Source organism: Alligator mississippiensis, chromosome 1 (assembly GCF_030867095.1).
Source record: "Alligator mississippiensis isolate rAllMis1 chromosome 1, rAllMis1, whole genome shotgun sequence".
Lineage (NCBI taxonomy): Eukaryota > Metazoa > Chordata > Crocodylia > Alligatoridae > Alligator > Alligator mississippiensis.
The window spans coordinates 72,456,472-72,472,550 of NC_081824.1; the positions used below are offsets into that span (position 1 = coordinate 72,456,472).

At 43.9% G+C, this 16,079-nt stretch overlaps 1 protein-coding gene across 1 annotated transcript in view; it reads right to left on the reverse strand.

The window, feature by feature from the left end:
• The window catches only part of SNAP91 (synaptosome associated protein 91), a 142,702-nt gene that overhangs the window by 20,242 nt on the left and 106,381 nt on the right, over nucleotides 1-16,079 (reverse strand). Inside the window, exons 25-26 of the mRNA XM_019496851.2 lie at nucleotides 14,980-15,010; nucleotides 8,237-8,348 (exon numbers count right to left, since the gene is read on the reverse strand). Coding sequence (XP_019352396.1) covers nucleotides 8,237-8,348; nucleotides 14,980-15,010 — 143 coding nt within the window. The remainder of the gene's footprint in view (nucleotides 1-8,236; nucleotides 8,349-14,979; nucleotides 15,011-16,079) is intronic.

Below are 16,079 nucleotides of genomic sequence, written 5' to 3' on the forward strand. Positions count from 1 at the left end.
ATATATATAATTCTATCTTCCAGGCTTCAGATTTTTGTTCAGTTGCTTCACACATTAAAATGTGAGCAATTTCCTCCATCAACTCCTTCCATACATGGACTAAAACTGATTTGCAACAGGCCCTTTTGATGTTATACCATGACGTTTTCAAGACTGTTATTTAAAGCTGGCTGTCACTGCAGTGTTGAAATGTGCTCTGTTTATAGAAGGCTTCTTGTTCCTTTTCACAGAATCATATATAAATATTCAAACAGGCACCTTTGAAAGCTTTACAGGCAGAAGGCACTCACTCAAGAGGAAGTCCCACTGCCAGTTCTAAAGTTCCAAGAAATTTATTACTGTTAAATACTGATCACTGAGGGACACCTGAAACCCCTCTGGCTAAAGGGCCATTACCAAATTTTACAGTTACTAAAATTATTTGCTAAAAGTTTATTCAACAATTTTAAAATTGTAGTAGAGACTGCTAAAAATAAGACAGTAGCTTAAAAAAAGAAAGTATTACAGCAAAACTATTTTTTAGATTTTCTCAAGAAGTTAGATGAATTAGGAGGTTCTGTGGGAGTCAGTTCAAGACTACTGTCTTGTGGGCAAACTATTTGCTGAGTGCATGCAGCAGCCTAACAGTGTGAGCAAGTGCCAAGGACAGCTGCTACCCACAGGGGCAGAAGCAGCTTTCAGTTGGTGCCAGGGCAATTGTGGTGGCAGCCTCTCTCTCAGCCTCAAGTCAGCTGCCCTAGTTGCCCTGCTCTTGTTAGTTATACCACTGAGTGCAGGCACATGTTTAAATGTTGAGTTTCAGTATTCCTTCAGGCAGAGAGCCAGAGCATAGGAAAGCTTTCAACGGTGCCTGTATCTACCAACAATTACTATCTAGTTGTGACAGGCACAAACGCAGGCAAACGTTGTAGAAACAGGGGAAACTAAACTTTCTCTCACCATAACTCCAGGAGCCGGAGAAGGGGAGCAGTTACAGTCAATCTGTTGTGACATACAGCTCTGAATTGTTCAAAATTTCTATTCTTAATCCATGGCTGCAAAGGCATAGTCTTGAGTGGTCATTTCATATAGAAATATGATGTCATGTCTAATTTGAATATTAATTTACATATCACTGGCTACATTAAAACCAGGTCTATTCTAGGTCTGATTCTGTCGATTTAAGTCATAATTTTGGTAAGAGCAGTCTCAGATCCATCTATTTCAATTCCCCCCACTCAAACCCAATACTGACTTAAAACATGTGTCACCTTTGATTCAAGATGCATGTTGGACTACTTGACAAGACTGATGCCTCAGTATGTTACTAATGCTAATCAGCATTAAAAACTTTTCAAGTCCAGTTTGGGTTCTCTATATGCTACCCGAGGTATAAAAGAACTGGGGCAAATGATTGAAATTTAATACACACACACACACACACACACACACACACACCTGATTTATCAGAATATTTACCATTAATGAGAGAGACTAACAACTGATCTGTAAAATGAAAATTAGTTGGCCATTTATCTACATAAGCATGCCCTTGTGGTATTTGTTGCTGTTCCTAGCACGTGATTTCCTCTCTAGGACCTACTGTATTCTACCTCACTTCTGCATAAATAAGTTCTAGGTTCCCCAATACTATTATTACAAAGAAAAATGTAATGTGCCATTCAAGCTATGAGGCCAGTTATAAGCTGATGCAGAACAAATATGTACTTCAAACTGTACAAAACGAATAGCGTCCGTCTTGGAAGTGTGAATACATCATTTGATTTTCCAGTTTCGCCACCTGACCCTCCACTTCAGCTGAAATCTATTGTGTTAATCTGCTGTTAGTGACAGCCAAGACACTTTCCAGAACAGCGACACAGCATTCATTTGTAGAACAACATTGTTTCAGACTTCACTCCTTTGAAGTTCCAAACAAGATTCTGTCCGCATGTCTACAGATTCAGGTTTTTGATTGAGCATCCATTGAATTGCAAGATATTCTGCAACAGATGGGTTTAATTCCCCCCATGCCCCCCCCCCAGGCACCATGAGATTAGGTTCTAGATAGTATTTCATGCATGTTCACAAAAACCTGCAGGAGTTGTCCCTTAGCGAGGGCAGAGTCTTCATTGCCCAGCCACTTCAGAGGACCGTGTGGGCAGTGGCATTATTCATTGCCGCCTGCTGCCACTCAAAGTTATCTGCTTATACACATGGAAAAAAAAAAAAATGGTGCTTTACTTTCAGCTTGCCATGTCCCCACGCTGAGCCCAACACGAAGCCAAGAGACAGTGAGTTAGATGGGCCCGGCTTGTCCAGCATCTGTATAGACTGAACGCTTTAGCAGGGCTTTTATGTAATAGTTGATTGAATCAACTTTAGATAAAAGCACTAAAAAGCCCTGCTGAAGCTCCCAATCTCTACAGACACTGTGGAGCTGGGTCCAATGAATGCACTGCTTCTGGGAAAGCACCATCCCAAGAGGAGGTTAGATGAGTATTCAAGAGGAGGTTAGATGATTATCTAGCTGGGGTCATCTAGACCCAGCACTCTTTCCTGCTTATGCAGGGGGTCGGACTCGATGATCTATTAAGGTCCCTTCCGACCCTAACATCTATGAATCCCCCGCCCCCCAATATCAGGCAGCAGCGCAATCAGAAAAAACGAGTGGAGGGGGGCAGTGCAAAGCAGGCTGGCAGGGATGGGGGTGAGCCTGATGACTGGGAAAAGCAGGGCGAGTGCTTGTTGCGCACACGTGTGTGCACAGCAGTGGGGAAGGGGGAGCATACCAAAGTTGAACCCAAGACCCTGGTTTGGGGGCAGGGGGAACAGGTGTGGTACCTTGGAAGAAGATGACCTGTCGCTATCCCCACCTGCTGAGGAGCTGTGCCTGGCACCTTTCACAACCCAATGCCTCCTCCTAGGCACTCTTAGCCCGTATCCCCCTCCCTCCCACTGCCTCTCTGCACATACCTGCCAGCAGGCACAGGAGGCAGCACAAGGCGCCAAGGCAGTGGGCAGGCTCCATGGCACAGGGCAGCTCAGTGTATAGCCCCTGGCCACCAAGAGGAAGAGCTCCATACCATTGCACTGTCCCACTCCCACCACTTGTGCACATGCACAGGCATGTGGTGTCCCCTGCCTCCAAAATTCACCCTCCCCCGCTCCCTTCAGCCTCGAGCAGCCCCTTGCAGCCTGAAAGGCTGCCACCCTGCAAGGAGACACCCGCAGGTTTCCCACATTTTTCCCCCGTTAATGAGAAAATCCAGATTTTTTCCATGGCAAACAGAAAATCCAGATCCCTAATTATAATAATTCGTTGATACTAATTGATAATAGTTAAGTTTGAGTTAGCAGCCAGAACTGAAAGCTTCCACATCTCATTAGGATGCACCAGGGACATCGATTCCCACACTTCCCTTTTTTAAAATATCTGACAGCAGCGAGTCATATTCTGAAACTGCTCAACCTGACTGATGTTAAGAGTACTTATCACTAAGCCATTTCTTATGCAACTAGTACAATAGCTTGTGGATCAAGTATCTGTTCATAATAATGTTCTGAGATATGAGAACAGGCACAGTTATACAATCACCAGGGATCTGGGTTTTCCATTTGCCATAGGAAAATGCAGATTTTCTCCTTTAAAAGGAGAAAAAGCATGGGAAATAGCAGGTTTCCCCCTGCAGGCTGGCTGGCAGAGCTCCAGCCTGTAAGAGGCTGCTTGGGGCTGGGGGAAGTAGGCAGTCAGAGGAAGGTGGTACACACATGCAAGTGACAGCCAGGTAGCGCGGTGGAGAGCAGCTTCTCCCAAGTATGTCTATGGGGGGAGAGGGGGCATAGGTAATCTGTTGGGGGCAGAGGGCACAGGCCCCCTCAGATTTGTACACCACACAGCAGGCACAGGGCTGCAGCCTTGCCAGACCAATATGGGTAGTACCCCTGTGCCAGTCACATTGCCAACAGCATGAGGAGTAATGGACCAGTGGGAGGGAAGGGCAAAAGCATGCTGCCCTCACCTCCTCGCACCACCCGTTGCTTATGTGCTGGGCTGCAGCTTTAGCCCACTGCCGTGGCTCGACTGCTGCCACTCCCCTGAGGTTGTGGCTTTACCCTGGAGGGGAAGTGGGGTGGGGAGCAGTGCAGGTGGCTTGAGGGAAGTGGTGGTGGTGGCAGCCAGGGCTGGGCCATGGTGGTGGGATAGAGCTGTGGCTTGGGGTGCAAGCAATTGGTAGCAGGAGAAGGCAGTACAGCTCCCACACCAGTCTGTTACTCCTTACATTACTGGCAGTGCAGCTGGTGCAGGGATCCTGCAATGAGTCTCACTGCCCAGCTCCGCCCTCCTGCGCCACTATGCTCCTTATGGTGTCATCTATGGTTAGGTACTCTCCCTGGCCCACACACGGGGTGGCAGGGGCACTGTGGGGTCAGGAGTGAGGGACACCAGCAGGGCTGGGGGGGGTGGGAGCAGCGTTCCCTCTAAGCTGTACAGTGTGTGCAGACACGCTCATGCTGCGCTGCCAGGCACGCTGTGCAGCTTAGAGGGAATGCTGTGTGGGAGGCTGTGGGTCAGGAGTGAGGGGCACCAGGAGTGGCGGGCCTGCAGATCAGGAGTGAGGGGCACCAGAATATCAGGGCTGTTCAGCACCAAAAAGGAGGACTGGTGGGGCAGGAGGGATGGAGCCGCAGCTGGACCTGCATTCTGGTGAGTGAAGGGGGCAGGGGGAGCTCTGATTTTCTGTGATACAGAAACCAAAATCCAGTGCAAAAATATATAGGTAGTTGGAATTTATTTTATTATAATGATTGAGGCACTGGGTAGGCTTCCAAATTGCTTTAAAATTGTAAGTATAAAATCAGTAAAACATTGCGTGTATTCAGTTGTTACACACACACACGTACGTACGTACACACGGCAGTTCATCATAGAAAAATGCAGAGGTCTTTTAAAATCAGATAATTTTGGATTTTTAAACAGAGAAAGCCAGGATCCCTGTATATCACTAAATTTCTATTAAATCTTAAGCCAGCTGCAGGACTGTTAACTGCAGTATATGTGAGATGCAGTTAGTATTTTCAAATTTATTTCAAGGAGCTTCATAAGCATAATTAATATATTTTTTAAATAAAAAATTCACCTATATAATGAAATATTGCCAACCTTTCTGGTAAGAAACATTAAAGTTAATACATTCTTCAAAAAACCATATCTTGTATTGATGCTGAAATACTCTCTGCAAAAAGATTAGCAGTGAAACATTTGGTACAAATGTTTTTTAAAGAGACAATGGTTGTCACGGGAGACTACCTGGACATCTTTTGGGAAGAGCGCTCGGCCAAATCTGAACGTCACAAAGTTCTCTCACATGTGTGGATGACCTCTATCTGGCGCAAGAAATCTATGGGCCAATGAGGGTGCTGGACTTGATCATCTGCTCAGGTCCCTTCTGACCCTACCACCTGTGAAACTATGAAGTAAAGCACTTCTTGACCTGGTACTGGCAATGAGGGATGACCTTATCAGCAACCTAACAATAGAAGGGAAGCTGAACGACAGTGACAGCGAGCTGATCACCTTCACCATCCGCCGTAAAGTTGGCAAGTCAGTCAGCAATATAGATGTCCTTGACTTCAGGAAAGCCAACTGGCAAGCTCAGGAGGCTTGTCAGTGAGGTCCTAAAGCAGGGGAGGGCAAAATGTGGCCCAGATGTGGCCCACCAAGCCATTCCATCTGGTCTGCGGGGCCCCTAAATATTTATTTTCTAAATTTTTTTTATCTGCCCTGGGCTGCCTGTCATGTGGCCCTCGATGGCTTGCCAAAACTCAGTAAGCGGCCCTCTGCCCAAAATAACTGCCCGCCCCTGCCCTAAAGGGCCTCAGCCCTAAGGGGAGGGGAGTTCAGGATGAGTGGTTGCTGCTCAAAGGAGCAATCCTCAATGCACAAGCAAAGTCTGTCCCATCTCAGAGGACAGGAAGCAAAAGGACACAGCAGCCCCCTTGGCTCTCCAGGGAACTAGTGGACCTCTTGCGTCTAAAAAGAAAGGCCTACAAAGGATGGAGGATGGGATCCACCTCCAAGGAGCAATATTCTGCACTGGTTTGGACTTGCAGAGACCAAACCAGGAAAGCCAAGACTGCAACTGAACTCCAACTGGCTACAAGTATCAAGGACAATAAAAAGCCCTTTTTTAGATATGTGGGGAGCCGGAGGAAAAGCAAGGGCAACACTGGACCCCTGCTAAACCAGATGGGACATCTGACAACCGACACCCACAAAAATCCAACTTGCTAAATGGGTACTTTGCATCAGTCTTTCACCAGTCCCAAGGGATGCCCTTGCCCATTACAGGACAGGAAAGTCTGGGTGAGGGAGATTCCTTACCCTCCATCAATGCTGGGCCTTGAGAAGGAACACCTTGAGAAGCTGGATACCTTCAAGTCAGCTGGCCCTTAAAGTTTACACCCCAGGGTACTCAAGGAGCTGGAGAGAGTCCCTGGCACAGATCTTTGAGAACTCCTGGTCCTCTGGTGAAGTGCCCGAAGATTGGAAGAAGGCCAATGTGGTGCCTGTCTTCAAGAAAGGGAGGGAAGTGGATCTGGCAAACTACAGGCCCATCAGCCTGACCTCTATCCCAGGGAAGGTCCTAGAAAAGATTATCAAAGAGACCATTCTCAACAGTCTGGCCAATGGCAAAATCCTGAGGGATAGCCAGCATGGGTTTGTTGCAGGTAGGTCTTGCTTGACGAATCGTATTTCCTTTCATGACCAGGTGACCTATCACCTGGACAAGGGGGAAGAGATTGATGTCATATAACTTGATTTCAAAAAAAGCTTTTGATTTGGTATCCCATGATCACCTCTTGGCAAAACTGGCCAACTGCAGCCTCGGCTTCTCCATGATCCACTGGCTGGGGAATTGGCTACGTGGTCGGACCCAGAGAGTGGTGGTTGATTGAAGTTGTGGTGCCCTGTGACCAGTGGGGTCCTTCAAGGCTCTGTCTTTGGGCCTATATTGTTCAACATCTTCATTAATGATGGGGACACTGGTGTCAGAAGTGGACTCGCCAAGTTCATTGATTACACCAAACTTTGGGGTAAAACCTCCACACCTGAGGACAGGAGGGCAATCCAGGTTGACCTCAGGAGGCTCAAGAAATGGGCAGATGAGAACCTGATGGCATTTAGCACCAAAAAAAATGCAAGGTTCTCCACCTTGGGAGGAAAAACCCGCAGCATGCTTATAGGCTCAGCAGGGCTACACTGGCTAGCACTTTGGATGAAAGGGACTTGGGGGTCATGATGAACATGAGCCACAAGATGAACATGAGCCGTCAATGTGATACTGTAGCCAGTAAAGCAAGCAAAATGCTGGCTTGCATCCATAGATGCTTCTTGAGCAAAATCCAGGACATCATTCTCCCATTGTACTCAGCCCTGGTGAGGCCGCAGCTGGAGTACTGTGCCCAGTTTTGGGCTCCACTATTTAAAAAGGACGTGGAGAAGCTTGAGAGAGTTCAGAGGAGACCCACGTGCATGATCAAAGGTCAGGAAAACAGACCTTAGGATAACAGGCTGAGAGCTATGCAACTCTTCAGCTTGGAAAAGCGCAGGCTCAGGGGTGATCTGGTGGCCACCTACAAGTTTATCAGGGGTACTCACCAGAATCTGGGGGAACGTTTGTTCACCAGAGAGCCCCAAGGGATGATGAGATCAAACGGTCACAAATTCCTCCGTGACCGTTTCAGGCTGGACATACGGAAGAACTTCTTTACTGTTCGAGCCCCCAAGGTTTGGAATAGACTGCCGCCGGAGGTAGCTCAAGCACCTACTTTGAAAGCCTTCAAGAGACATTTAGATGTCTATCTTGCTGGGATCCTATGACCCCTGCTGACTTCCTGCCCTTTGGGCAGGAGGCTGGACTCGATCTTCCGAGGTCCCTTCCAGCCCTAATGTCTATGAAATCTATGAATTGTTTTTTTAAAAGAGAGAATTCTTTTTAATAGATCTCCTACATCAAAGTCTCATCCCTTGCTATTCTATTCCTGATAAAAATGGATATACATTCCCTCACCTGGTACATCCTTGAACCTTCAAGTACTGCACCCAATTTTCTTAAATAGCTGGCTAATGTTACTTTATGTCATGTACACATGTACTTACAAAAATGTAACAGAATATCAGTTGAATGACATACACCAGTAATGTTCTTATTTCATCATTCCTTGAGTGCGATTGCGAAAATAAGCTACATACCAACGAACCACTTTGGACACCACCAGTTGACCACGTTGCAGGTGCTACTTTTGGTTGCCAATTAGCTCCTCCTGTTAACTTCTTTTCTCCAGCATTCCACTGAAGGTCTCCCCTAATTAAAAATCCAATGCAGAAATGATTATACATGAAGTAATACTGAACACAGAGTGAAAACCCGTAACCACATGCAGGCCGACTACGGTGGCCATCATAGAGGACAGTCGGGTTGTCCTCTGTCCTCTATTGATATGAAACTGGATGCCTTTATATCTATAAAGGCATCTGATTTTGTATCAGTAAAGGACAGAGGACAGAGTAGCAGAAAACTGGAATATCCTCTATGATGGCCATCCTAATGCCAACACAAAGTTAGTAGATGTATTAATTCATGGCATAAGTGCATATTAAATGGCCATTTAAAAAGACACTTTGTACTGTCATAGTAGTTTATTTACAGCTTTCACTAAAAGTGATACAGCAGAATTAACAAAATTCCATAAAATGACATAATTTATAGTTATTGATAAAAGCGTACAAAAAACTACACACCACATTAATTTAGAGAACAGTAAAATTGAACATAGCATATGATGATATACAAGAATAAAATGAATACAAAATAGTAGAAAAAAATTAAAAATAGGGAATTCTGTTTAATTCTGTCCCTTATTCTTTGTGTAAGTAGTGCAAATATACCTTCAGAGTAAAAGGACAGGCTACAAGTCATTAAAGAGGAGTCAGATTGTTTTTTCTTCATTAGCCCAGTACTTAAAATTTTCCACTAATACAGAGATCCATTTCTCTGTTATTTCTTCAAAGAACGAAGAAGAGCACAAATAGTAAATTTAGGTAATTTATCTCATTCTTCCCATAAGAGCATGTCCTATACAAATATGGGGTTCAACACCACCTGCCCATGACAACTGCAGATCTGAGAGTTGATTTGCTGTCTCATAATATATCGTTGGTAGATTTTTTTTTTCCAGAGAGTTTTCTAGGCCAAGAGTTTTTCTTTTTTCTTAGTAAAGCAAAGAAAAGAAAAACTGGGGGAAGTTCAAGAAAATCTCACTGCCTGCATATATGTCTGCAGGCTGGAGTCTTGAATTCTTAAAATTTATACCTTGTTTTAAATATGGGGGAAATGTTGGGTCAATAACTGTCAGCATATTTCCCAGAACACTTGTCTGGAGAACAGTACAAACATTATTTAATTATTCAAATAAACCTTTTTTCAGGGGAGATGAAGTTTCTAAAATGCATTTTTTGGGATATCTGACAGGGATATAAGCTCTCATATTTATCCAGTAATTCCTAATTACACTGAAGTGTTCACATTAAATAGTAGTCACACTTCAGATCACATGAGTCTCCCTGTCATAGAATGAACCATGGGTTCAGCATCCCACAGTTCTACTCCATAAACCTTTAGTGCTGCCATTACTACTCTTTTGACAGTTTTATTGTAAAAGGATTAAATTCCAGCCAAGTCTTGTTTCACTTCAATGCTTACATTTTTGTGCATTTACTCCAGCTCAGTTTTTAAGTAAAAAAATACATTCAAAAGGTAATTAAATGAAGATACTACCTCCAACTTCTTTTTCTGTGAAAAAAATATGTTTCTTCTTTTTGTTCCCAAAAATCAATACTTTGAAGTTGATTAGCAATGTTGATTTTGAGCTGAGCCATAACATTGTTAAAAAGCATCTACTAGATCTATCCAAATTCGAGATGATTCTGAATTTAAGATGACTCCCAATGAGATTCTAGACATGGAAAATGTATTAATTTGTTATAATTTTTCAAATTTAGAATATATTTTTGGAGTTCTTAAATGACTTCAAAGCAACGAAAATTGTTCAGGGGCTGGGTCACGCCACTTATGAGGAGAGGCTGAGGGAACTGGGTTTATTTAAAATCTAAAGAAGAAAAGACTGAGGGGATTTGATAGTAGCCTTTAACTACCTGAAAGGTGGTTCCAAAGAGGATGGAGCTAGACTGTTCTCAGTGGTGAAGGAGCAATGGTCTCAAGTTGCAGCAAGGGAACTTTAGGTTGGATATTAGGAAAAACTCTCTCGCTAAGATGGTGGTGATGCACTAGAATAGGTTACCTAGAGCAGTGGAGGAATCTCCATCTTTGCAGATTTTTAAGGTCTGTCTTGACAAAGCCCAGGGTGGAATGATTTAGTTGGGGATGATCCTGCTTTAAGCAGGGGGTTGGACTAGATGACCTCCTGAGCTAGGGACAGACATTACACATAAACTAGTTTAAGCGCTCAGAAACTGGGTTAAACCTGTAACAGAATAGATGTTCAGCCATTTTCCAACTGGTTTATGTGTACTGAAACTGGTTTAACATAGGCCTGGTTGAATGTAGCATCACACTCAACTGATTTGCATCAAACCGGTTTATGCAATGTCTGTCCCAGACCCATTGCTAGTTTAAAGATAAACCAGACTCTCAGCATCCTGGCATGCTCTCTGGGCTAGGTGGAGCTCTCTGGTCCAGAGAGCTGGGCTAGCTCCTCCCCTCTGCTCCCTGGCCAGAGCTCTAGCAGAGACTTTTAGGCACAGAGCATCTGCCTGGCTTCTCCCTGCTAAGCAGGGATTATTCCCCCCACCCCTCTGCCTTACGCAGACACCTCAGCATTATGTAGCAGACCACATGTTGGCTACAGTCCGTGCTGTGGGAGATGACAAAGGCAGACAGGCTTTTTGGAGATAACCAACAGGTAACTTAAAGACCTTCCTTGGAAAAGCTCTTTAAGAAGAGCTTGAACTAATGGAGAGAGGCTTTGTTTTCTTAATGGGTTGATAAACATTCCCTGCTGGGCTGCTCGGGATGGGGGGCATAGTAAGGACATAATAAGAACGTCCTGCCCAGCCTGGCCACACCCCAGTCAGCTCAGCATTAAGGAAGGGAAGGGAGGGCTGCTCTAGCACCCGCCAGCTTCTAGCCTGAGCCACTGCAGGCATGTGCCTGAATTTTTTCAGTCCAGAGGGGATGTCTGCGCAGTTTCATACTGGTTTATCCTAGCCAGGTTAGACTAACCTGCAAAGATTGAATCAATTTAGGCTCAGGCTTTTTTAATATCTGTCCCTAGCCCTGATGTCCCCTTCCAACCCTAGTTTTCTATAAGTTCATTGCCCCCCCCCACCAGAGTGGGGCAAGAAACAGCAGCAGGGGAGTTAAGTGGCCCAACCCCTGCCCCTTACTGCCAGTTATCTCTCAACAGCTTAACAGTTGTCCCACTACCTGTCTGCATGCCCCACCTGCCCCCTGCACTTGCCCTGCTAGTGCCTGCTACTAGCAATGGTGCTTGCACCCCTGTGTACCCCCCCAACACTTTACCCCTGCTGCCTCTACCTCCTCACTTGGTTCCCCCTGCTGTCTGCTTCTTCTCACCACTGTTTACCTTTCCCTTGCAGCTCCAGCTCCGAAGTCAGGGCTGAAGCTACCACTGTTACAGCAGCTGCTTCATGGCTGGACTGGAGATGGAGCTGCGAGGGGAAGGTAAGTGGTTGCAGTACACAAACGGTGGAGAGAGCAGAGGCTGTGGCTCCACCTCTGATCCTGAGCTTGGGGTCAGAGTCTGAGCCAGTGCCCATCCCCCCATATTTTAATCTAAAATGAGGGGTTTTGCAAACCCCACCCCCCCAGTGATGAATGGGGGGTTGGGAGGAAAAAATCTCATCTTAGATTTGAGTAAATATGGTAATAAACCTTTGGAAACCTATATAGGATTGAGACATTAATAATCCACCATCTGAGTAAAGCAAGAATGGAATAGAATTCTTTATTATGGATGCATGGAATGGACTCCCTGTTAGCATGTTTTGGATCAAACGTAGTTGAGTGAGCAAGTAAACAGTCTTGTCATAGTTGGGAAACTACTAGACAGGGCACCACCAATCCCATAACATATCCTAGATGCTGTATTTGAGTAATAAACAATGATTAATTGTAGGAGAGGTTTGTCAATTGAGGTTTCTGCCAGTTTCTTCCATAATTTTAAACTGGTCCAAGAAATCAAGAAACTCCCTTTAGATCTATGAAAGCTACAAATGATTTTGTCTTTTCACATATGTTAATACCAGATAAGACAACACTAAGCAATGGTCCAGACTAGAACAGCCTTCTTTTCTTCCACAACATTGTTTTCAGAGATGAAAAAAAAAGTCTCCCAAATATTTTGACTGGGATACACATAAGACTAATGGGGCAATAAGTTACAGAATCTCTCATCACCTTTTTAAAAAAAATAAATTAAGACTCTTGTATTTTCACTCCAATGCTTAGGATAGACACGTTCTAAACATTTTGTACTTCTGGATCTATAATGCAAAATACTGAAGATCAATCAGTCTCAAGTGATTTGTTTAGCTATGGCAGCAACTTTAGTGTCAAACTGCTTAGAGCTCTATTCATGTTGAATTACAAATCAAGATAAAAGCCAATTTTTTTAAGCTCATTCTAACAATATAAGTGTGGTGCTGCTTATCGTAGATATAGGCAGTACACAGTCTCTCAGCTATGGTACAAAGCTTCCACTGCTGGAAATTTCTTCAGAAAGGTGAAACAAAAACGAGAGACTGGTCTGTTTTTCCTGATAACTGAAAATGAGAAATGTTAGACCTATAAAAATATATTTGTATAAAAAAAGGAATATTGTCCATTCCCTTGGTTACTGTTACTAGCAGCTTTCCCGCATCGAGAAGACGCTTTCTTTAGCAAAAAAAACCAAAAAACGGAGTGAAATAGTGTTAAGGTTCAAGGAAAACAACCAAAACACAAACTACTAGTTTGTACTCATTTTTTACTCTACCATTCCAGAGAATAGATACAGCTCAAAAGGCAACAATTATATTACTTCCTCTTCAAATCTAAGCCTTATTTGATGGTACGAGGGAGACAGAATCCCTTGGAAACTTTGGGTGAAACCCTAACTCTTCTATACGAGTTTGAGCTTTGACTCAAAGGGCCAGGATGTTTACCCCTTTGTCAGTAAAATTAGGACAGACTTTGTTTTGAAACATAAATCTGAAAAAATGCAAAGCATCCAAGATGGACATTCAAGAAGAAAAAGGCAAACAGTGAATTAATGGTCAGGCTGATTAGTTTTGTTCTTCCTCCTCAAAAAAGGAAAATGCCTGGAACAGGAGTCAGCAACGTTTTTGGGCCAAGGGCTAAACACTCACAACCTCTATTTGGAAGATGCTGGCATACCAGGGGGGAATGGCAGGGGAGCATTAAGGGCCTGATCGTTGTTGTTGAAGCACAGGCCAGGCCCCTTCCCCACCATCTAACCGGAGGCTCATGTGCACCTGCCACTAGCAACGGGTCGGGCTGGGGCTCTGTGGACCCGAGTGCTGTTGCTTGCAGCATCCCTGCCACCTGCTGCAAGAAGCCCCAGTTCCATGGTGGCCAGCAGGGGACTGCTCAGAGCTTGGTCTGCTTGTGGCCCACAAAGCCCCATCTCAGCTCTTTACCAGTGGCAGGTGCACAAGTGCCTCAGGGCAGACAATGGGGAAGGGGCTGGAGCTGCGGCTGCACTGCCACAACAAGGATCAGGCCCCAACCATCCATCCTGAGGCACGTGTGCACCACCAATGAGCCAGAAAAGGACTCAGTGGATCCTGAGGCAGCCACTTGTAGCCTGCCAGCTGCCTGCCACAGCTGGCGCAGGCTCTGGGCAGGCCCCTGCACCCGTCATGGAGCCCAGGCTGCTTACGGCAGATACCAGGGGGTGGAACTTCTGGTCCTAATATGGCGACTAGAGAGCAGGGCAAAAGTCAAAGGCCAGGACTACCCCTGTGGCCCTTGACAGCTCACTGAAACTTGTTAAGCAACCTTCCAACCAAAATAATTGCCTGCCCCTGACCTAACTTATTTCCAAATACCTTGTCAGTGTCATGGTTTTATCATTGACCCGATGAAGAATGCCTTGCATTAGAAAGCTTGTCTAATTCTAAACCAGCTACACAGCTGGTCCAGTGAAAGATATCATCCTATGAACATTTTGCCTTTTGCATGGTTTTATAAAGTTAATTTTCTTGTTTCTTCAAGGGATGCCTCTTACATGGCAGGGATAGATCCAGGGAGGTTACAGTGGTACAGTGTCCCTCCCCCCACTTCTGATTCCTGCTCCATCCAAACTTCAAAATTAAATACTTGGGAGGGGCAGTGGCATTTCTATTCTGACAGCACTAAAGGAAGTCGACTGACTTCGTGGCTGAATATCATCATCTCTGCTTCCTGTCAATCTCTTTCCACTCCACAAGTGTTAAAAACCCCAGGTCCTTTTTAAGGGTCTGCAGGTTCCATTATTCAAACTTTCCTTTTTTCCTGCAATTTTACTGTTTATAAGCCATTCCTGGTAATGTGTCTTGTCTGTTTCACAGCCCTACACAATGTTTTCAATCATTCCATTTGGTTTTGCTTTGCTCAAACTCAAACTGAATAATATAGCCTTAGCCCCCTAACACATTAGTAAATAAAGCTTGGAAACAAACGTGTTATAGAGTATTCAATGTGCCACATAATATGCACCCCCTTTTCAAATCTTAGGCCTATGTGAATGTGCGAGACAACTGATTTACTGTGCAAGAGAAAATAACTCAAGTTTGACTACACAAAATGCAAAATGGACCAAACAAAGCAATTCTCTTATCTTCCAGATTTGAAGCCTTTGGTGTTATTTGAAAGAGTAGAAAGAGAAAAGCAAGCTAACTCATTAAAAACTTACTTTTTTGAAGTTGTACCAGAAATTCCAAGATCTAAAAATTAAGAAGGAAATAGAAAGTCACTTGTTTGTAATATTAAGTAAAAGCGATCTCCAAATGCTGCTAACAACATAAATCTGTGCAACAGTAAAATTGGTCCAACAGCACAGTCTTAGGAATAGTTTTCTTTGATATGCCATCTCAGTGAGAAAAAAAAAGGTGAGCTTGACTACAGAAATATCAAACCATTATGCAAATATGTTTCTCAATTAACTTAGAACGTGATACACACATGCACACACACAGATGACTAAAGTGCGAGTACCTCATGGTTTCCTCAGAAAAGTAGAATAAAATGTTACAACAAGGAAGGTAAGGAGAATTACTTTTTATGTATGTTATAAACTACGACTTAAAAACCAGAACATAAGTTTCAAAAATAAGGCGTGGGTTAACAAAGCAAGTAGGTTAACAGTACTATTTTTTCAAGTAAAAATCTTTTCAGTTTGTTTGTATTCTAGACCATTACTTATGGGCACTCAAAAGGCTCTAGTCTTTCAGCAATGAAAATAAAAGAGTTTAGAAAAATCACAATCATCTCAACAATTTGAGTTCTAAAGAGTAGATTTTTTCTTACACGTCAAAGTTAGCGTGACTCAAATTCTGCACTTCACTTGGATGCCTTGAATTGGACTACCAGGGATGTTTTCAATTTTACATATAGAAAAATTCCAGCTCATCTCAGTCAGGATATTGTTTTCAAAGTTGACAGAAACAAAAGGTGGCTACTTGTAATAGGATTATGTTTTATGTGATGCCAGCTGCATATACAGTACAGTGATATGCTATAGTCATTCTTCAGACCAGAAAAATGGCTGGGTGGTTTGATGGTTGATGCCAGAGAGGGTATGATGGGATGGATCACCATAGATATGCCCTATTCATATACTCTCCCTCTAAAGCATACTACTAATAAAAGACAGGATACTGGACCAAATGGACCACTGATATGATCCAGTATGGCGTTTATATTCTCAGAACACTATAATGATATTGTCTTACCATTGATTTTTAAGTAACTGTTTTGCCAAGCTCTCATCTTACTCCCTGCTGTTCTTCTCCC